This window comes from Mauremys reevesii, linkage group 13 (genome assembly GCF_016161935.1).
Source record: "Mauremys reevesii isolate NIE-2019 linkage group 13, ASM1616193v1, whole genome shotgun sequence".
In the NCBI taxonomy this organism is placed as follows: domain Eukaryota; kingdom Metazoa; phylum Chordata; order Testudines; family Geoemydidae; genus Mauremys; species Mauremys reevesii.
The window spans coordinates 48833193-48855094 of record NC_052635.1 but is presented as its reverse complement, the minus strand read 5'-3'; the positions used below and the strand labels follow the sequence as shown (position 1 = coordinate 48855094).

At 59.7% G+C, this 21902-nt stretch overlaps 1 protein-coding gene across 2 annotated transcripts in view; it reads right to left on the bottom strand.

Moving 5' to 3' along the window:
• Positions 1 to 21872, bottom strand: part of MMP9 (matrix metallopeptidase 9) — a 28770-nt gene extending 6898 nt beyond the window's left edge. Inside the window, exons 1-6 of one of the 2 annotated variants that reach the window (XM_039497303.1) lie at positions 21543 to 21872; positions 1878 to 2113; positions 1265 to 1413; positions 882 to 1010; positions 608 to 781; positions 281 to 454 (exon numbers count right to left, since the gene is read on the bottom strand). In XM_039497303.1, coding sequence (XP_039353237.1) covers positions 281 to 454; positions 608 to 781; positions 882 to 1010; positions 1265 to 1413; positions 1878 to 2113; positions 21543 to 21857 — 1177 coding nt within the window. In that variant the 5' untranslated portion in view covers positions 21858 to 21872. Of the gene's footprint in view, positions 1 to 280; positions 455 to 607; positions 782 to 881; positions 1011 to 1264; positions 1414 to 1877; positions 2114 to 2517; positions 2743 to 21542 lie in introns of those variants that run through there. The other variant, XM_039497305.1, reaches the window with a different exon arrangement.
• Between the last annotated feature and the right edge of the window lie 30 nt (positions 21873 to 21902).

The window sequence follows — 21902 nt, the reverse complement described above, 5'->3', positions numbered from 1 at the left end:
GGAGCCAGCTGGGGCTGCACGCTGGCCGCTGGGCCGTGCACTGGCAGCAGGGCAGGAGTGACAGCCTGAAGCAGGGCCCAGCTAAGCAAGAGAGGCAGCCAGGTTACAGGGCTGGGAGAGGCCCCTGGGGCAGATGGGGAAAGCACCCAGCTGCAGCCCTCCAATGGTACCCAAGGGAGGAGACTCCTGCAGAGCGCAGCAGGGCCCTGGGCGGTGCTGTGCCGTAGGGGGCCTCCCCACCAGCTGACAGTCCCGCCCTGTGCCCCCAGGAGCCCAGTACCTCTGTTGGGGCAGAACCCGTATTTCTTGTCCTGGTCGAAGCTGGCGGTGGTGGCGCACCAGCGGTAGCCATCAGAGCGCCCGTCTGTGGTGCAGGCATCGTAGGACTTCCCCTCGAAGATGAAGGGGAAGACGCACTTGGCACCGTCGCTGTTGCCGTCGTAGGTGTAGAGAACTACCCGAGAGATACAGAACGTGCTGGAACGTCTCCGCCAGGCAGGAGCCTCTGGACTCACAGCAACCCCCCCAGTGCCAGGGAACCTGCCCCCCCGATATCCTCCCTGCCCAGGGCCCCGCCCCAGGGCTGCCCCAAGGCGCTGGTACTCACGCTCGCTCGGGCAGAAGCCGTACACCTTGTCCGTGTCATAGTTGGGGGTGGTGGCGCACCAGGGCAGCCCGTCGGAGCGCCCCTCCGAGATGCAGGTAGAGTAGGACTGTCCCTCGAAGGTGAAGGGGAAGTGGCAGGCAGCCCCGTTGGCATTCCCATAGCTGGTTTTCACCACTGGTGGGGAGAGAGGAGGGGTGTGGTTCAGGGACTGCTGCTAGCACCGGCAGCAGGGTGGGTTCCCCAGCCAGGCAGTGACCCTGGAGTCTGGCCTCACCTATCCCTGTTCCCAGCGTCCAGAACTCGTCGTCATCAAAGTGGGCATCTCCCTGTACCCCTTTGCCAGGGGGGAAAGCGTGGGCCAGAAGTCCGTCCTTCCCGTCAAATGGATACCCGTCACCGTGCTCTGGAGAGAGAACCCCACAGTCAGCCACCCGTCTGCCCAGAGAGAGCAGGGGGGAGAGGGGAGATGGCCAGAGCCCCCCGTACAGACCCCACACGTATCAGCCCACACGCCCAGCAAACACCATGCTGCCAGGGGCGGCCAGGAGGTGTAAATGAGCAAGTATAACCCAGGAAACCTCCCCCCGGGCCTGCCCTTGGGCCCCTCATGAGCCTGCCGCAGGCACCCCACCCCCCTGCCCTGAGAGAGGGGCTCACCGTCGGTGCCAAACTGGATCATGATGTCGGCCTCGCCGCTCTGCAGCCGGGTGAAGGTGAGTGGGGTCACGTCACTCCACACCTTGAAGGCTCGTGCAAAGGCATCGTCTATCACAGAGGTGTCCAGGTCTGGGGAGTAGTTTAGTACCCTGCCGGGGTGGGGGTGGGGGTGGGGAGGGAAGAAGCAGCACAGGGTCAGACCCGCAGGGCTCGGGTGCCCCAGAGTAACCCCACAGCCACAACTAACCACGCAGTGCGGGGACGCCCGAGACACGCAGGGGACGGGCTGCAATCCGAGGCCTCGGGTGCTCCAGCCCGATATGGCGGCCAGCAGAGCCCAGCTGTGCCATGGCACAGAGCCGCAGCACCCCTCCGGCCTGGGCCTCCCTAGGCCAGGTGACTGCCAGGGACCTCAGCCCAAGCAGGCTGGAGGACATGGACATTACAGCTTAGTCAGAGCTGGGCTCTAGGCAGGACTGCAGCTGTAAGACCAGCCGGCATGGCCTGGGGCCAAGGCTCTCTCGCTCGCTCTGCCCCCAGGTGCAGTCTCCTGTCTGTGGGGCATCGCTGGCATTTTGAAGTCCAGGAGTGGCCTGGGGGGGGCGGGGCTCACCGGTAAGTGAGGTCATTGTGATCCCACTTGAGGTCTCCTTCGAAGGTGAGGAATCTGCCCACATCGGGGACGCCGCAGCGAGGTGCCCGCATGGCATCCAACGTGCTGGCATCCAGCTTCCCCGTCTCCTCCAGGCCCAGCTGCTTCTGCATCCTCCTGAGTGCCTTGCCCAGGGACACCTGCCTGCTGCGGGTCTGCCCCTCGGACTCCGTGTAGCCGAAGCGCAGCAGGTAGCTCTGAGAAAGGAGAGACGGTCAGAGGGGCGGGCAGCGCCGGGCAGGACTGGCAGTGCCTGCTGCCAGGACAGGACCCGCTGGGCCACCCAGAGGGAAAGTGACCCATCCCCCTCCTTCCCAAGGAGACTCCCAGCTTTCCCCAGCCCAGCTTCCCTGCTCCAGGACACCCCGCTCCTCTCCTGAAAGCAGGCTCACAGTGCAGCCCTCCAACCTGCTCGCCTCCATCCCTCCTTTGCCATGGATCAGGGGAGACAGACCAGGCCCTCGAGAGCGGTCACTGGGCTCATCTCGGCAGGGGACCCACGAGCCCACTGTCCTAACAGCCGACCCGCTGCACGGGCACCGGGGACCCCAGGGATGCCCTGCTGGGGGTCCCCGCCCTTACAGGCGAGCCAAGTACTCACTTCTGCAAGCTGCAGATCCGTCAGGTTACTGACCAGCTCCCCCGGGAAAGTGATCACAGCCTGGGGCTTGCCGTGGAGTGGTGCAGCCCAGCAGCTCAGGGCCAGGAGCCCCATGGCTAGCGGGGCCAGGAGAGCGAGCCCCATGGCGAGGCAGTGGGCTGAAGTCCCTGGGCTGGCTGGCTGGCTCTGGGTACCCGGCTGCCCTGCGGCTCTGTGCAGTGCGGAGCTGCCAGCTCCTATTTATGCTGTGGAGTGGGGGTGAGTCACTCAGCCCCTCTCCCAGCCGAGGTGACTCAAGGCCTTGGGGCTTTGCTCAGCCCTTTAACTATTTCAACACCTTGTTTACCAAAACACAGGGCCCGCAGGAAGCAGGACATCCTGTGAGGCAAGAGCAGGGGGAGGGGCTGGACAGGCCTCATGCCCAGCTGGCAAGCGGACACCGGCCCCAGCAGAGGGGCCTCCTCCCCTGGCTTCGGCGCTGGGACGCTCACGGCCTGTGACAGTCATCACAAAGTTTTGCTGCCTGAACCTGATTCTCTCAAATGGGTTTGGGACAACAGCTCCTCCCCCAGGCCCTGTATGAATTCGGGGCTGGACTGGGGCCAGGTGTCTGTTCCTTGGCCCAGCTCCAAGGGGGTAATTCTGCTTGGTGGAGTAAACGAGCAGAGAAGCAGACCCACCCCCTGAGGTGGGAAGACGCCCAAGTTAGCCCTGCAATGGCACTGCTGCTTAGAGACCTCCTAAACCCAAGTGCATAGTCAGATCCACCCACAAACTGGCCTGTTAGGGCAGCATCAAGGGTGCAGCTTGTGGGGCAAGTTTGGGGTAATTTGATGCAGGGGGCTCCAGATACAGGTCCCCCAGTGACCTATTTGGTAAGAACATTTTGACTTATAGGCACCCCAGGATGCCCGTCCAGCTCCCCATGGCTCGTCCAGCCCAGCCGCCTGCCTGGGACGCAGCCAGAACCAGCTGCCTCAGAGGAAGGAGCAGGTCTCTTGTGCCAGGAGATGGTGCCCTATGGGAGAGGGGTGGGGGAATGGTCAGGGGGAGCAACGTGCCCAGGGGGCCCAGGCATGGCTGACTATGGGGCTTGGTGGTACAGGGAAAGGAGCTGCCCACACGTGCACTGCACCAGTGCAGAGCCACCAGGGCACGGCTCCCACAGTCCTTTGCCGCCGACCACCTTGGGGCCCTCAAAGAAAATCACAAGATCCAAGGCCCACGGGTCAGGCCAGGCCTCCTGTGTCAGCAGCACTGGGCAGGCCCCCCAGGGTGCTCTGCAGGAGTCTCACCTCACACCCACGCAGGGACAGGCTGGCCGGCGCCCTGGGGGAAGGGGCAGAGATTACCCCTCCCCCCGGCCAGCACTAGCGCCAGCCCCTTTTCGGGTAGTTCACTATTCCCCACCTGTCGTTTCATCAGCACAGACTCAGGTAGGCTCCGGCCCCAGCGAACGCGCCCTCCCGGCGCAGAGCCACAGGTCAGCCCAGCACGTGGCCCACTCTGCCTCGGCGCAAGGCTCCGTGGGCCTGATCCCCCCAGCCCCACTCCCTGCCCCGCCGCATGCACGGGGCACTGGCTGGCTGCACGCGCATCACGGCCCTCCCGCCACCCTGGCCAAGGTGGCAGAAGCCTCGCCCGCGGGTCGCTGTTTAGCCGTGGTGGGAACCCGAGTGACGGAGGGGAAAGCGAACAGGGCAAAGGAGGGTGGTGGCCGAGAGGCAGCCCAGGCTCCACTGACCAGGACTCTGGAGCATCGAGGTGGCCAGGCTGGAGCAGCCCAGGGACTGTCCGTCTGCCACGAGGGGCCAGTGGCACCTGGGGGCTGGAGAGCCCGGCCGGGGCAGCTCCCTCCTGCGCCGTCGCGGGAGGCTGGCTTGCGGCCCAGGCAGGACGGTTTGGCGCTGGCTGTTCTTGGTACCTCAGGGAACCCCTGGGCTACTGGCCCCAGAGAGATCTTGCGCCAGAGCCGGCTCCAGACCCCAGCGCGCCAAGCACGCGCTTGGGGCGGCGTCCCGCGGGAGGGCGGCAGGCGGCCCCGGTGGACCTCCTGCAGACGTCCCTGCGGAGGGTCCACTGCTCCCGCGGCTCCGGTGGACTTCCCGCAGACGTGCCTGCGGAGGGTCCGCCGCTCCCGCGGCTTGGTGGTCCTCCTGCAGACGTGCCTGTGGGGGGTCCGCTGCTCCCGCGGCTCCGGTGGAGCATCCGCAGGCATGCCTGCAGAGAGGCCGCTGGTCCCGCGGCTCCGGTGGAGCATCCGCAGGTCCACCGGAGCCGCGGGAGCAGCGGACCCTCCGCAGGCACGTCTGCAGGAGGTCCACCGGAGCCGTGGGACCGGCGACCGGCAGAGCGCCCCCTGCAGCGCACCTCCCTGCTTGGGGCGGCCGAAATCCTAGAGCCGCCCCTGCTTGCGGCCTCACAGCTCGCAGGCCAGTTGTGTGAGACAGTCTGTCAGCCGCGGTGAGGATCCCCTGCTCCCTCCCGCCTTGGGAGTGGGGGCCCGCGCCCCAGCTGCCAGCCCCGTGCCCCTGCAGCTGGCCCCGCCCTAGGCTGAAGGCTCCCAGCTGGGTCACTCTCCACACAGGAAAGTCTCTGCAGGCCCTATCCTCCTCCTCAGGCCTGAGTCGGGCGGGTGCGGCCCAGCTGCGGCCTGGGGGATTTTCCTGCCTTTCTCCCAGGAGCCCTGGGGGGAGCCGAGCTGTTCCCGCAGCCCCCCACCTCGGCTGATGGGTTTGAGCCTCACCCCGCAAGGTCCAGTCGCTTACACCTGTGCCAGGCCCTGGCCGACACGGGGCGCTGCCAGGGGGCCGGTGGGGGGAAACGGGTCCAAGAGCTCATTCCTCGCCAGCTGGCTTCACCACGCACCAGCCATGCACAGCCGCAGGGAACTAGCCCCTCCCCCCTTTAAGGGCTGGGGGGGCTGTTGGCAGCAGGTGTCCGAGCCCTGCAAGCCAAAGAGCCCATCCTTGTGTGCAGATGAGCCAGGATCGCTGCAGGAATCGTTGCTTCCCATGCAGCTGAGAGCCATGGCAGCCCTCCCCAGCACTGGGGTGATGGCAGAGAGCAGGCCAGTGCCTGCTGCACCTGGCAAGGAATCCTCCTTCCCCTCCAAACACAGTCTGGGAACCCAGGGATGAGAAATGGGGCCAGTTGCTTCATCTCACACCACAGCCTGCAAGAGTGACGGGGAGGAAGTTACTAACTGAATGAAGAAAATCCTTCCTCCTTGAATCACTGCTCTGCACTCACGCTGAGCTCATCCCATGGAAGCCCCCCACCGGAAAGGGAGCCCCCCACCCCAGGAATCCCTTCCCCAGCACTAAGCACCAGGCACCTATAGACCCCCAGGTGCTCTGCAAAGCAACGGCGGAGACACTCCATGCTGCGCGCACTGCTCCCAACCTGGGCACCTGCAAACTCCGCAGCTGTGGGGAGGGCAGGGCTGCCCAGAGGATTCAGGGGGCCTGAGGCAAAGCGGGGGAGCTGCGGCGCTTGTACTCACCCGGCAGCGGTCCGGGTCTTCGGCAGCACTGAAGGGCCCCCCGCTGCTGAAATGCCACCAAAGACCTGGACCACTGCTGGGCCAGGGCTCACGGGGCACCTGTGGGGCCTGGGACAAATTGCCCCACTTCCCCCTCCCCGGGCGGCCCTGGGGGAGGGCAGCAGGTTTGGGGGGAGCTGCTTCAAGGCTCCACCTGCAGCCGCAGGCCATGGGCACCTCAGCACATCAGGCCAATGGCCCTGGAACAATGTGTATAATGGGGGTGGTGAGAGCCACTGAACCAAACTGTAAACCCTGTGTGTGATGGAAACCCCTTCAAGCCAGGGGGTGCGGCCGCACCCCCAGTTCCAGCACCTGTGCATCAGGCCCTGCGCCAGGTCCCTGGGCTCGAGGGCGGGGGCAGCAGAAAGGGGATTATTTCCCTTCTCTTGCTCGCCCTCTGTGCTGGGAATCCGCCTTCCCGGGACACAGAGCCCCGACGGCAAATGGGCTGTAAGGGGGGAGCCAAATTCCACATTGAGACACTTCGGCCCCTGTCTGGTGCGCTGGGCACCCGGCTGGGAATCCTGCACACTGCCAGCCAGGGTGGTGCCCGCCCCCAAGTCCTTACAGGAGGTGCCGGACCCTGCAGGCCAGCCCCCGGCCAGCAGCCCCCGGCCAGCAGGGACGGCAAAGCCTCTGGAGAAAAACCCAAACCCAGGGCGGTTCCAGGGCTGGGCCAGATGGGCACAAGGGCCCTGCCTGGCTTTGGCTCACTGAAACCACAGGGAGGCTCCTCTCCCTTGAGAATGTGCCTGTCCGGAGCGGCCACTCACGCTCCAGCCATGTAAAACTCCCAGTGGAGCCACCCCGGCCCCTCGAAACTCCTCAGCTAGATGGACCTTCGGTCTGACCCAGTATGGCCGTTCTGATGTTCTTAGCCCTTCTCCCAGGGCCCCAGCCCATCTCCTGCCCGGACTCACCTCCGGGGGGAATTCCATCCCCCCACCCTCAGAGCCCTGCGATTCTAGCTGGATCCGGGATGCTCCTCCCTGTCCCGCCCTGGCCTGTGGGGAACCCCGCTGGGGCGGACAGACGCCTGCCGCCAGCCCTCAGTGGCTGAATTGCTCCCTAGCGTCTGTGCAGCCTGGGGACCCTTGGCTGGGCACAGCCACCAGGGTGCCCATTGTGGTATTTGAAGGACGCGTTGGGGCAGGGCGCTGGCTCTTCCAAACGCCCGAGGGCAGGTGCAGCCCATGCCCAGCCCCTGTGCACACAAGCAATGCCCAGCCTACGCGTGCCTCAGGCCAGGGAAGCCTGACCATGCTGGCATGGGCCCCGGCTCTGCAGGCCTCCCCACGCTGCGAGGGGGGCTCCCAGACAGGCCTGCGCGTTCCCCCAGCAGGGTCTGCCTGGCCCCGTGAGAGCGGGTCAATCGCTGAGAGTCGGGAGTGGACACCAATACACAGTGCAGCTGGCACAGAGCCCGAGGCTCCCAGGATCCTCCCCGGGCCAGCCGCTCCCACTGACTCAGAGCCAGGCTAACACAGCTGCTGCTGGCATCAGCACCTGGGGATTTTCGGGTGACTCCTTGGAGCCAAACAAGGAGAAGAGGCCAGGGCAGAGCAAGGGTAGGGAAACTTCGCCCCCTCTGTCTGGAGCTAGCGAGCCTCCATGGAGGGCGCCGGGGGAATTCCAGCACAAGCCCGGGGGCACCTCCTGTCTGGCACACACCCCAGCCAGCGCCGCAGGCCCAGCAAGCGAGGCCGCCACCTCCAGGCCAGGCCAGGGTCCAGCCCTGGTGCTGCACACCCCCAAACCAACAGAGCAGCTGTCTTTGCGCACGGGAGTCCCAGGCCGGCCTCAGGGCCAGAGCCTGGGAAATGGTCAAGATAAGCAGGCAAATGAGTGCCAGGGAAGGAGAGCTGGCCCGGGGAAGGGGTGCAGTGCAGGCAGGCGTTTCAGAGAGGGGGGCTGTAACTCGCCCATCACCCACATACAGCACTGCGCCGTCCCCCATGTACCTGCACCTGGGGCCAGAGCTCCAGAGGGGTCTAGGGAGGAAAGCACCTGCCCAAAGGAAGGCGAGGAGAGCCGTGCAGAGCCAGGGAGTAGAGGGCTGGATGCGGGGTGGGGAGAATCGCTCTTTCATCCCAAGAGCACCAGGGGCAGGAGAGAGGGAGGAGGGACCCTGCAAGCCCTTGTGTGGACCTGCTTTGTCCTAGGGTTTGCAGTAGCCCAGAATCTTCCCAAGGCCCAAGTCATCACGAAAGCAGCCCAGCTCCCCTTCCCGCAGCGCGTCAGCCGAGTCCAGCTCCCACCGGCCGAAAGGGGAAGGAGCCCAGCGCTGGCTGCCCACCAGCCTCTTACTCACCGCCAGATCTTCCTGCCAGACACACGTTGGGGAAGCATCCTTCCACCAGCCACACGAGGGCCCCTGCTGCAAGAGGCTTCCTGCCCGCTGCTGCAGATGCCCAGCTGGGGCCGATGGCTGGCTCCTGCGGAGGGTAGCATCTCAGGAACCTCCGTATCTTACACACGAATGCTGAGCGAGCCCCCCCAGCCCCCCCCCAGAGGTGCAGGGTCCTACCCCAGGGCAGCTGGACGCTGGGAGGGTAGGGAGGGGCCTGGGGATTTCCGGCAGGCTCTGTGGAGCAGAGCAGGTCACCTGGGCAGGAGCATTACAGCCTCCCCAGGCACAGCTCAGGGAACAGACCGGGGGGCTGCACACCCTCAGCCCGTGGCCCAGGGGGAACCCACGGGGGGTCAGAGGCAAGAGGCCCGCAGTTATCTGAGCCACAGGGATAGCCTTCCCCATGGCCAAACCCAGCACGCACAGACCAGAGGCAGCCCCCCCTCACCCCGGACTCTTACCACGGGACAGCTGGAGGGGTGGGATGAGTTGTGTTCTGCTCTCTGAGCTACATGGGTCACGTTCCCCAGCTTCTCTCCAGCACCAGGAGGGCTAGAGACTCTTCTAAGAGTGGTGTCGCGGATCCACAGGGTCAGGGCCACGGCCCCAGCACTGGAACGGTCTCTAGGAAGAGCCCTTCAGTGGGCCAGACCCTCATCTTCCTCCTTCCCCCGTGAGCTCCATCTGCAAGTCCCACTGAGACCCTGAGGGACATGCGAACAGTCTTCGGGGACTAATGCCGCTGGCCCAGCATGGGCAGTGACACTCACACCGCGCTGTCCCACAGTCGGGTTTATTCGGTAGCTGGCACATGGCCCAGGCAGGCCTTAGGGTGGCACAGAGAACTGAAGGGTAAAGCACAGTCCAGTCTGGTTAGCCCAGCACCCAGCCAAGCTGTAGGGACCCCTCGGTTCAAACTCCATGTGTCTCTCCGTCTGTCCACCCTCCTTGGTTAGAATCTGGTGTGTCTCCTCGACTGCTTCAGAGCCCACACGTAACCCCCCGCTTTGTTCTCCTGCCGAGAGGTGGGGCCATCCACGGTCCTTGGGTGCCAGGTGTCAATGACCAGGGGATTGGATCTGCCATTGTGTTTGCAAGAGCTCCACTGATATGGGACCTAAGACCCAGACAGCTGGGTGTCATTCACACCTGTGTCTTAGCCTGCCCTGAGAGCAAACAGTCCCTTTCCACCCACTAGGAAACAATGCAGCACATGAGGAAACCGGGGCGCACACAATATTGCAAAAAATCCCCACTTTGTCACAAATGGAAACTGAGGTTTGCACGTAATCACCTGACTCCAGGAGCTGGGGCTTTAAGAAAACACCCAATATTGCAAGACTTGGAGACCCTGCCTTCAGTAAGTGAAAATCCAAGCCCAGGGAAGCCAAGAGAGGGGCAACACTTGCTCTGTCCCGCTAATACAGAGGAGGTAGCTCTGTCACAGATTGAGGTGTCAGGGATGAGGGCTGGAACAACCTCATTGCGCTGTAGCTGATCAGTTCCTGGGAGCAGAAAATAGAGCCAAGAGCTCAGAGGGGGCCTAGGGATGAAGCGGTAGAGCCGTTAACCAGACAAGGCAAACTCATTACCAGCAGCTCCTGCTGCAGAGGACGGGGTAGCAAAGGTCATGCTCGGAGAGGTGGGAATTGCAGGGACAGTGAGACGGGGAAGGCTGTCAGGCAGCTGGAGAAGGGAGGGGATGGGAGCAAGGGGCCAGGGGCAGAGTCCTTCATGATCTCAGACCTCCACGGATTAGTACAGAGAAAGGGGGAGAACTGCTGCATTTCGGAGCCCTGGGGAGCCCGTGCAGGAGGGAACCGCAGCATGAGAACAAGGGGGTGCACAGAAGGGGAACAACACGGTGCAGAGCCTGAGCAGGGAGTCAGCATCTTGTGAGGATGACACAGCACAGTGTCCGGGACAGAGCAGCTCAGGTTGCCACACAAAAGCAAAATCTGAGGACAGGAAACATCTGTAAAAGCTGGCAATGTGCTTACAGCAGGGATGCCAATCAACACCAGCCAGGGCTGTGTGGGGCTCAGGGTGCAGCCAGGCACCCAGACCCTAGGAACAGCAGGGTATGACTGTGACAAAGTGGAAATGTTCATAATGTTTTCTCTGAATACTGTGTGGGTGCCTCAGTTTCCCCTATGCATTTCTTAAGTCTCTAGGTGGTGGGATAAGGGGGTGTAATTGTTGCAGAGCAAAGGGCCAGTGTGCATAAATGGCCATCACTCTGTCTCCTGGCAACTAATGGCTGGGGCCCTTCCCCACTGCAAGGGGGTGCTAAAGGTGTTGGAGAACAAAGAGATCAGGTGACCTCCTGGCCCAGGAAAAGAACAAAGCCCAGAGGAGGAGGGGCTGGAGAGTGAGTCAGTTTGGAGCTGGCTGGGGATGTGGAGTGAAGTGCAGACGTGGGGGTCTGGCTCACTGCCCCCCAAATGAACCCAGCTGTGGGGTCCTGTTCTCTGTACCTACAAGCTCTGTTTTAGTCCGTGTTCCTGTCATTGAATAAACCTCTGTGTTACTGGCTGGCTGAGAGTCACGTCTGACTGCGCAGTGGGGGGGCAGGACCCTCTGGCTTCCCCAGGACCCTGCTGGGGCGGACTCACTGTGGGAAGCGCACGGAGGGGCAGAGGATGCTGAATGCTCCAAGCTCAGACCCAGGAAGGTAGAAGCCGTGTGAGCTTCTTGCCCTGGAGACAGTCTGCTCACAGAGAGGAGACTTCACCAGAGTCCTGACTGGCTTCATAGGGAGCAGTTCCAGAGCATCGCCCGGGGACTCCGTGACAGTGACATTCTATACCTCGGGGGAACTCCCAGCACTCCCATGTTCATCCTTATACGATGATTGTGTGGTATCCAGTGCAAAGTTTGTCATGTTCGGCATCTTCGGAAGGCTCTGAGCACTGAGCATTGTTATAGTGATGTTATAGTAACTGTTGTTACAGTAATGTTATAGGTTGTAGTTTCATGTATATACTTATGAGGCTGAAAATCTGTCCTCATGGCTTAAAACAGGCCCAGGCAAAACTCTCCAAGAGCAGAGGGGCAGTTCACACCTCATCAGGGCAGGTATATGACAAACCCAGACCAGCCTCACAGGAGCAAAGGATGCTGGCCTAGGCAGCTACAAAGGATCTGTTGGACTCTCAAGTGAGTCACCCCTCTTCCTTTGGTCAGTTTGGGACTGCAATGAGGTGATGCTCACCTGACTCTGAAGTGGGGGGGGGGGGAGGGCAAAGCCAAGAGGGAAGAAAGAACATGATAAAAGGGAGAGACGTTTGCCCTTCCTCTCTCTTCCACCTCCATCTACAGACACCACCACCACCAAGCGACTGAAGCGCTGATCAAAGGGGAGAGCCTGGCTGAAGGGCAACCAGCCAGTCTGTGGTGAGAAGCATCGAAGTTTGTAAGGGCATTAAAAGTGTTAAGATCAGCTTAGAATGCATTTTGCTTTTATTTCATTTGACCAAATCTGACTTCTCGTGCTTTGACTTATAATCACTTAAAATCTATCTTTGTAGTTAATAAATCTGTCTGTTTATTCTAGCTGAAGCAGTGTGTTTGGTTTGAAGAACGTCAGAGACTCCCCTTGGGATAACAAGCCTGGTACATATCAATTTCTTTGTTAAATTGACAAACTCATATAAGCTTGCAGTGTCCAGTGGGCATAACTGGACACTGCAAGACAGAGGTTCCTAGGGTTGTGTCTGGGACCAGAGATACTGGCTAGTGTCGCTAGTTGCAAGTAGCTGGGAGCAGCTTACATGCCAGAGGCTGTGCATGAACAGCCCAGGAGTGAGGGTTCTCACAGTAGAGCAGGGTAAGGCTGGCTCCCAGAGTCAAGGATTGGAGTGACCTAGTGGATCACGGGTCCAGATAACACCAGAGGGGAATGTCACACAGGGATGCCACCCAACACCAACCAGAGCTGCATGGGGCTTGGGGTGCAGCCAGACACCCACAGACAAGGCAACTGGGAGCCCATCTTAGCCAATGCGAGCGCAAGCCGAGCACAATCCGGACAAAAGGGCAGCAACCCCCCGCCTCCCCCTACCCCCAACAGCATGGCAAGCTGCATCAGCCATCCTGCTGGGCACAGACACTGGAACAGGCTCTGGGCCACGGGGCATGCTCTCCCCCTGCCGCTGGATGCAGCATGTTGAACTCATGCCCACGGGGACCCAAGAGCACGCTGATTTTCATGGGGGCAGTGGAGCAGAGCCCATCTGGGGGCAGCTCCTGCTGACTTGGTCACAGAAAGGCTCGTGCTGCAGGTCCTACACCGTCAAGGAAACACACTGGCAGCAGAGCCCAGAAGCGGGTCAGGCACCAGCACCTTGGCTCCAATGTCCTCGGTTTAGGGCTCCAATCTGCCAGCCCTCGCCCTGGTTCCCAGCTCAGCCAGGGCAGGCTTAGAAGGGGTTTGCTGAGGGGTGGAGGGAGATCAGCTGGGATCCTTCAGTGCTTGTCTCCCCTGTGACAGGCCCCCCAGTGAGCCGCTGCCGCCACCGCACACCTCAGCACCCTCAGGCGACAAGGGGCAGGGCCCCTGCGTGCCAGTGCAGAGCACAAGCCGTGGGGCTTTCGAGCAGACAGGTGCCCACGCTCCCTCCTGTGCTGGAGCAGCAGGGGCAAGGCATTCACACCACGCAGCACTGGCCTGAGGGGACCGGGAACCTTTGCTTGGTGGTGAGCAGCACGAGGCCAGAGCTTTGTGCCAGGGTGCAGGGAGCCAGACACCCCGGGGAGGGCAGCACCATGGCCCTGGCCTGTGGGTAAGTCCAGTAGATGGATTACAGCAGGGTCCGCCCAAGGTGCCCACTGCAGCCACCCAACTGCCCCTCACGATCCCTGACCCCTAAGAGCCCCCTCCCCCGCTCTGGCAATCTGAGCCCAGGCTCCTCAGATGGGCTTCGTCTCCACACTCCTCTGCGATAGCCCTGGGCAATTCCCCTCCTACAGCCGTGCCTCAGTTTCCTCATCTGTGGAGTGGGCTCAGTGACACACCTGCCCCTGGAGGTGTGGGACGCTGCTCTGGGCTGCCTGCGCCGTGGCATTTCCCAGCCCACTCAGGCTGGGCCTGCCCCTTCTCCATCCCTCCTGCTCTGGAACCAGGGCAGAGCCGTTCAGGAGTCAACTCTCACAGCCGGCGAAAGGGGGCCCTGAGCCGACCCACCCACCCCCACAGCCAGGGGGTGACTCACTCCCAGCACCACTCTCAGACAAGGATATTCCGCCAAGCTTATCAGCGACAGGGCAAGACTCAGCAACTGCTCCCCTCCCACCAGCCACGCTCCCCCGCCCCACCCCGCCCACGGCCCTGCAGCCCGCTTCTTCTGCCACGTCCACACAGGCCTGGCTGTGCCGTGGGGCTCAGCACTGTTTGGCTGGGGCCAGCCACCTGCCTGACCCTTTTCAAAGCAGAGAGGGCCAGGTCTCCCCTCTGCAGCTGGTGCCAAGGGAGTGCAAAACACCCATTTGTTTCGATAGCACTGCACACACACCCCCCCACGCCTGGCTAAGTGACACCCTGCAGGCAGCCATCTGCAGCATGGTGTCCAGAGCGATGCTCCCGGCCTCACAGCTGCTGCAGGGGGGTCCCTGCAGGGGGGCTTTTCACATCAATTTCACACTGCAAGAGCTGGAGCAACAGCACCACAGAGCTAAGGGCCCTATTCTCCCCCCGCCCCCCCCCCTTGGGAGAGCACCTCTGAGGGCCAAGGCACCGAGCCTGGGGGGCCAGGCTCTCTGTGTTCTGCTGAGACTGCCCCAAAGGGGCCAGGCACAAGCAGTGTGAAGAGGGGTTAGTGCTGTCAATGCTTCCCCTTGGGCAACCCACACCGGAGACGCCGCCTTGTTTCCCAGGGCCTGGTGGCCATGGCCAGGTGGGCTCCATTAGACTGGAGACCTAGAGGGGAAAAGGTCCCCAAGCCCCCTCTGCAGCTTGTTCTTTCCTGCATCACATCCCCACCCCACCTCGCCCAGACCACTCTGCCATCAGTCGAGATGGCACGATCCACACACCACAGGGGCGGGACGGGGAGGCAGAGGTGTCACAGACCCACGGGGCTGGTGGACGGCCCCAGCTTGGGAACGGTCTCTAGGATGAACCGCTCCGATGTGCCAGACCCCCTGGGGTCTCATTCATCTTCCAGGGTAGGCGGTGCAGCTCACTGCCTCCTTAGCCACCTCTGGGCTTGCAGCCCCCGTGAGCTCTATCAGCGGGTCCCTGAGGGAGACTCTAACAGATGCTGCTGGCCCAGCATTGGCAGTGACACTCACACCGCGCTGTCCCACAGTCGGGTTTATTCGGTAGCTGGCACATGGCCCAGGCAGGCCTTAGGGTGGCACAGAGAACTGAAGGGTAAAGCACAGTCCAGTCTGGTTAGCCCAGCGCCCAGCCAAGCTGTAGGGACCCCTCGGTTCAAACTCCGTGCGTCTCTCCTCCTTGGTCGGACCCAGGTGAGAGCCCTGACTCCGTCCCCCCTCCTCTCCAGTCCTCTGCGCTGGAGCTGGTCCTGGGGACTGTTACTCAGCTCCCTAGGAGAGACGGGGAAGGCCACAGCCCTCTGGGCCTTGGTTGCTAGGTGTCAATGTCCTGGCGACTGGATTCGCCATGGTCTTCTCAGCCGCTCCACTGATATCGAGACCTTGGCCCAGACTAGGGACACTCACACTTCTGTCTCTTTGCTTGCAGGTCTAGAGCACACACTTACCAGTGTATAACTGTCACTCGTCTTTCTACCGACCGTCCCCCTGGTACAGACAGCGCTTCTCCTGCCAGCACAGCCACCGCCTCTGAGGGAGGTGGATTACCTACTCCGGCGAGAGACGCTCGCCTGTCAGCATAGTCGCATCTTCACTTAAGTGCTACCGTGGTGCAGCTGTGCCAAGCCCTGAGAGAAAACTGTCCTTTCCCACCCCACCGGGTAACAATGGAGAATACTGGGGAAACCGAGGCACAAATATGACTCCAAAATATTCCCACTTGGTCAAAAGGGGCAGGTGGTTTGATGCTCTCAGTCTAACCCAGGGGCCTGCGGCCCACGCCGTTCCCACCTGCTAGAGCATTAGCCAACAGACTTACTGCCTGGCCAGCAAGTCATCTCAAAAGGTACAGGCAGCAGCTGTCTTCTAGACCCAGAGAACAGTAATTCCCACAAGGAGCATTAGCCTGACTACTGTGCAACAGATACAAAAGCCACTGGCCATATGGTGATATAGGAACCATGGTAATGAAGGGAATTCGGTCTTCATGGAGAACAAATCTTGCTGGACAAAACTGATGTGTTGTATTTTTTAACCTAAAAGTACAGAAGCACTGGAGGAAGGGAAATGGTAGATACAACATACATGGATTTCAACAAAACATTTGACACAATGGCTCAAATTCTCAGCTGCAAAATTAATTCAGACTGGCTTGGATACAAACACGGCCATATGGACTAACAGTGGCTGTGAGCCCATGAGTAAACGGCAGAGAATCGAACCAGGGAGACAGCGACTGGAAACCGCAGGGGTGTGCAGAGCCAGTCTTGCACTAACTATCAGCAAGGTGGCATACACACCACACTGTGCAGATTCTGGGAATGCCACCAAGGCCTAGAGATTTGAGAGCTGGGCAGAGAACGGTCACATGCCGTTAACGTGCCCCTTTGGGAGGGGCAGGGGAAGAGTTCGGAGCGGCGCATCTCCACACCAGACCCAAAGCTACCATGGTTAAAAAGTTGGGAATAGACGAGGCACCTTGCCTTAAGCACATTCAACTGGCGGTTAAAATCTGCAGCAGTGCCAACATCACACCTTCGGTGGCTCTCAAACTTGTGCACTGGTGAGCCCTTTCACCCAGCAAGTCTCTGAGTGCGACCCCCCTCATACATTAAAAACACTGTTTTTATATTTAACCCCATTATAAATGCTGGAGGCAAAGTGGGGTTTGGGGTGGACGCTGACAGCTCATGACCCCCATGTAATAACCTCGTGACCCCCAGTTTGAGAACCCCTGCCTTAAATCCTAGTGTAGATGAGACCAGCATAGAGAGTGGATAGTGCTTGGTGCAGTGTATGCCACCTTCTGGGGAGATCCCCTCCAGATTCCTGACCAGGACTTTGGAACAACCGAAAGACTCCAACTGGGTTTGCTTTGGGCCCTGAGCAGGACTGCAAATCACAGGGCCCTTTTGTCACAGGTGCAGCGCAAGCAGCCCAGCTCCAGCTGGTGCCAGGGGAGCTGCGCCGCTCAGCAGGGCAGGCGCCCACGCCCAGGCAGCAGGGATGTGCGGAACCAAGAGGACAGGGAGCTCCTGGGGCACCGCACGGCGCTCACTCCCCTGGGCCCTGCAGCGCACAGCCCAGCTCTCACCTTGTTGGTTTTACTTATTTTTCAGTAATCTGCTGATTTCCCCCCTTTCCTAAGCTAACCAATGCTGATGAATCAGCAACCCACGAGGGGCTGAAATCCGGTGGGCTAGAGCAGTGGCTCCGAGGTCTCAGGTCCGGGGAAGGAAGCCACAAGAACAAAGTCTAGGGGAAAAAACAGCCAGAAGAGCAGTTCCTTGTGTGGAAAGGGGCCGGGCCATGCTGCTGTTAGCACTTTTAGCCCTGAGTGCAGCCTGAAAGGGCCTTGGTTTCTGGGCCCAGCAAGAGGGACCGACCAGCCAGTCTCCCAGGCAGGCGGCTTACAGCACAGCCTGGCACCCACAGCCATTCCCATACCATGCTGCAGCATGCCTGGTGTCGAAGCACAAGGGCAAGGCTACGCGTAGGCAGGCCGGCCAGAGCGCACGCACCAGGGGCCCTTGCTTACTTCCTTGGTCCCTGGGTGCTGTCTGCTCCTGCCTTCAGCCTCAGTAGCTAAGGCTCAGGAGTCACATTTTGGGGCTCCCTGAGCACCTCTTTGGATGCATCTTTCCTCCTCAAATACTTTCACGGTTACAGCCCGTACTGCAGCTCCCTAGGTCCTGCTGGGCAGTTCTCCACCCTGAGCTCCTACTCCCTCCTCCTCAGGTGGGGATCTCCTGCAACACAGCACCTACCTCATGTGTGCCATCCTATGCCACAGCCTCACTGGCCAGGGGAAGAGGGGCACTGTGCCCTCAGGGGCAGCTATGGCATTCCCTGTCTTCACACCAGCCCCCTGTGCACACAAATCCCAGATGAGTGGAATTACATCACGTGGGCACACTCTCTCTAAAGCTCTAGGAGATGGCCCTACTCAGCCCTTGGGCACAATTCACAGCAAGGGGCACCGAGAAAGTGCCCAAGATGGGGGGGACCGGCTTGCTCACAGAGCAGTATAGAAACAATCCCTGGGAAGCAGTCCTGGCATGCCCTTCCGGGAGGTGGTCTCTGCTGCTGGGAAGGGGCCGAGTGGCAAAGCAGCTGAGTGAAGCAATGTGGTGTGAAGAAAAACCCATTTCCTGTAGCAATGGTTGTTTTGCTCAACATTTTAAAAAAATGTGCTGATGCAACCGCCCTCTCCCCAGGTGGAATATAAATATGAGCCTTGTTTATGTAGCTGCAGGGCATTAATCCACTTCTCCATCAGGTTTTTTCTGTTGTTTTAAATATGAGGAACAAACATCACTGGTTACAACAGTCATAGCCTAGTGAGCAATCCAGTGACAACTCACGCTGCGCAGAGTGTTAGAGGAAACACACTGCACTCAGCGCTATTCTGAGACTGGGTCAGAGCCAGATTACACCACAGGCATGCTACTGTAATAGTTTCAGTCTCTCCATTTATAAAAAGAACAGGAGTACTTGTGGCACCTTCTAGTCAACACAGCTATCAGCCTCTGCTCACTGAAGACCCAAAGGCAGGAACAGCTGGGGCACATTAGCAAAGCCTAGATTCAGAGTTGAAGGCCAGATGGGACAATCAGATTGTCTCGTCTGACCTGCTGTATCCCACAGGCCAGAGAACCTCATTACCCCTGTACTGAACCAGTAACTTGTGTTTGACTAAAGCATCTGCCATTGGCTCCAGTTTGGATCTGAAGACATCAAGAGATGGAGAACCCACCACTTCCCTTGGAAATTTGTTCCATGGTTAATCACCCGCACTTTTAAACATGTTCCTTATTTCTCATTTGAATTTGTCAGGCTTTAACTTCCAGCCATTGGTTCTTCTTCTGCCTTTCCCCACTATGTACTGAAGAGCTCTTTAACCCAGTCTTTGCTCTGTGAAGTATTTATAGCCATGATCAAGTTCTCCCTTGATCTTCTTGATAAGCTAAACAGATTGAGCTCTTTAAGTCTCTCACTTTAAGGCACGTTTCCCAGCTCCCAAATAATGTTGGGGGCCCAGGTCTGGAACAGCAGGGGGTATTGAAGATCAGGAGGGAGGTGCATTAGCAGAGCTGGGGAAAGGCAGGGACAGGAGGCACACACCACTTTAGAAGGGGGCCAGGCCCCATGTCCAGCCAAGCTCTGGCCTTTGGGTTGGTGGAGGGTAAGAGTCTCTAAATCACACCAAGGGCCAAAGGAGATGGGGAGCAAAAGGTGACTTAGACTACAGGAATAAGTCCCTCTGGCCTGTTCCACCAGCTGGGGAGATACCAAGATACGGCCTGCTCCTACCATGTCCCTTCCAGCTCTGGGACATCTCCTCCACCCGGGGAATCCCCAACTGACCCCTTTCAGCGGCTGGGCAGAGGGCCATGCAAGAGGAACTAAATTAGTTTGCATCATTTGATGTCCAGTTCCCAGCCCAGGGAGCAGTTCGTGCTCCTGTTCCACCCCAATCTAATCTGGCCCCAGCTCCAAGCTGTCACCCGACCCGCGGCAGGAAGACTGAGCTGGTGTCGTGGAGGATGCCAAAGGGTGCTCCAGGCTCTATGCACAGGATTGTGGTTTGAGGACTGTCAGGACAGAGCTGTGAGATTGTAAGTCTATTGCATAGAGCATTCATTGCAAGGGGCCCCCTCACATCCCACACTAGAGAGGCTGCTTCCGCCTCCGCCGGCAGGACACACTGCGTTATTATTGTGATGTCACAGGTCTGAGGGCTGCTTTATAGAAAAGAAAGGCAGATGAGATCCCTGCTCCGCAGGGGCCTCCAGCAAGACTGAGCTCTCAGTGCAATGGGATTCACTCTGCCACGGTCGCAGAGTAATGTGCAGGGCCTGAACCAATTGCTCATGCCTCATTCCAGCCCAGAAATGACTTTCAGCTCAGCTGTCCCATAGAGATCGATTGGGCCATAAACCTTTCAGTGATGTATTTAATTAGCCAGAATAAAAGCCAGATAAGAGATGCAAATGTAATTTGCTGATGGTACAGTGGAAGTTACTCTTCTGCCCTCTGGTGGGCACTTGGCATCTGCCAAGAAACAGGCCGACTTCCACTCACCTCCGCAGGAGTCACAGGGCTGATTCATAGGCTTACTGCCCCAGCCAAAGAGCTTCAGGCAGCAGAGCAGCTACAGCACGTAAAGCCAGGGCTTACTCCCATCATGCTCCTCAGTAAACTGACTGCTGCCCCCATCAGAAGGGCAATGTCGGCCTCTCGCGGAGACAGTGCAACGGGGACCAGTCTGACTGCATTTCCCTCCATAGAGTAGGAGCACAGAAGAGAGAAAGCCCCAAGTAGGGAGTGAAGTGAACAAGGAGCCCCCCCCCCCCCCCACAATTTTTACCAGAGCCTACGGGACCACAGGAGACCCATGAATCAATCACTCAAGTAACTGTGAGAAACACAGTCTTAATGCCAATTAACAAGATCATGAGATCAACGTGCTGTCAAAAGAGAAGCCAGCAGAAGAACTCAGTCCAGGTTATCCTTCTGCCTGCAGAATGCAGTACCAGCTGAATGGAAGCCAAGAAGCCAGAAGAAATCGCTAACAGTGTCATTCTCTGGTGGGTAACAGTGGACCAGACCCTCGTAGAGATGAGTACCTCCTGTTCAGGAAGCCCACACGGGTAGAAGACTGTGGGGAAGTTCAGGGTAAATGGCTTCCAGTCCCATAACCCCCCCATGCTTAGCTGGAATAGTGAATAATGACACATCTGAAAGCTAGTTTCCCTCCCATCAACCTGCCCAGGCCCAAATCCCAGATTGCTTCCCCTCCAACACAGGCACAAAGGCAGGAAATCACCTGTGCCAATGATACCATCAGCTGTGTGCACTCCAGTACTGTCATGAGTGCAGCATGCTGGCCAAGACAGACCAACTGATCCCACTTAGAGGTTTCCATAGCACCCATCAGCATCATAGTTCGGATGTGGGACAAATGCAGAATGTGAACACAGGTCCTGGCCAGCAAGCAGGGAGAAACAATTCTCTGTGTTTAATGGGATTATATTTGCCTCATTGGCGATTTTGTATGTCCAGTTACTGACCAGGAATCTAAACAGATTGGGTTCCTTCCCCATTCCGTTCCAACACGTCTGGAACATGTTATCACCAGCCTAAGGCACCACCAACTAGTCCTTCAACCCTCCCTCCCTCTGCTCTCTGGTGGGTGGAAAGAAACTACTTCCTCTTTAGATCACTACCCCAGAGAGTCCGAAGGGATGCGACAGAGTTGGAGCCCTGTTTACTACAGTGCGCACTGGAAAACAATCTGGGTTTAAACTCAATTCAAACACAGCTCCAGCTCAAACAGGTCCCAGTTAGTTCCCTCCGGAGGACTGGAAATGTAGTTTAAACGGGATTTACCCTCATTCACACTGGCTAGTCAGCCCACCTTAGAAACCATCTGACCACTTCCCGGGCAGGATAATACCCCAGACCCCGCTAACCCCAGGCTGATGCACAGCCCGGGGGCTGTATGATCACCAGACAACAGCCATGAAGCTGGAAAGGCCAACTCGTTTCACCTCAGCCTGCAGGAGCCACTAAGAGGAGAACACCGGGGCAGAAAGCAGGTTCCAGACGCCGGATTGCGCCTGATTCCCGCACTCCAGTCACTCCTGATTCCCACCCACCAGCCGCTTCTTCAGAAGAGAACAAGCAGGTCTCTCGCTCGGCATTCACACGCGCACACAGGCCCCCGCCCCCCACGCGCACACGCACAGACACGCGCGCGCACACACACACACACAGATACAGAGACACGCGCACACACAGAGACAGCCCCCCCCCCAGAGACGCGCACGCGCACACACACACACTTACAGCCGCTGCTGACCGGCCCCCCCGAACACCATTAGCTGCTCCGGTAACTGACTCCTCGGGGCGCCGAGCCCGTGGGGTGCTCGCGACACGCGGCCGTGGGGGGGGGGTCCCACGGGCAGTTCGCAGCGGCTGGCCCCGCCCCCCCCGCACATCGGCCCGGCCCGGGCTCTGCCCCCGCTGCCGGGGGCGGGGCGGGAACTGAGCCCGGGGAGGGGGATGGGGCGGGCCCGGTCCGCGCGACCCAGGAGCCGCCGCAGCCACGTGACCCGCCTGACCCCAGCGTGACCCCAACGTTCTGGGTCCGTCCATCACCATCCCCGCACGTCGTGACGTCCTGTGCGTGCGACTCACAAATGGACA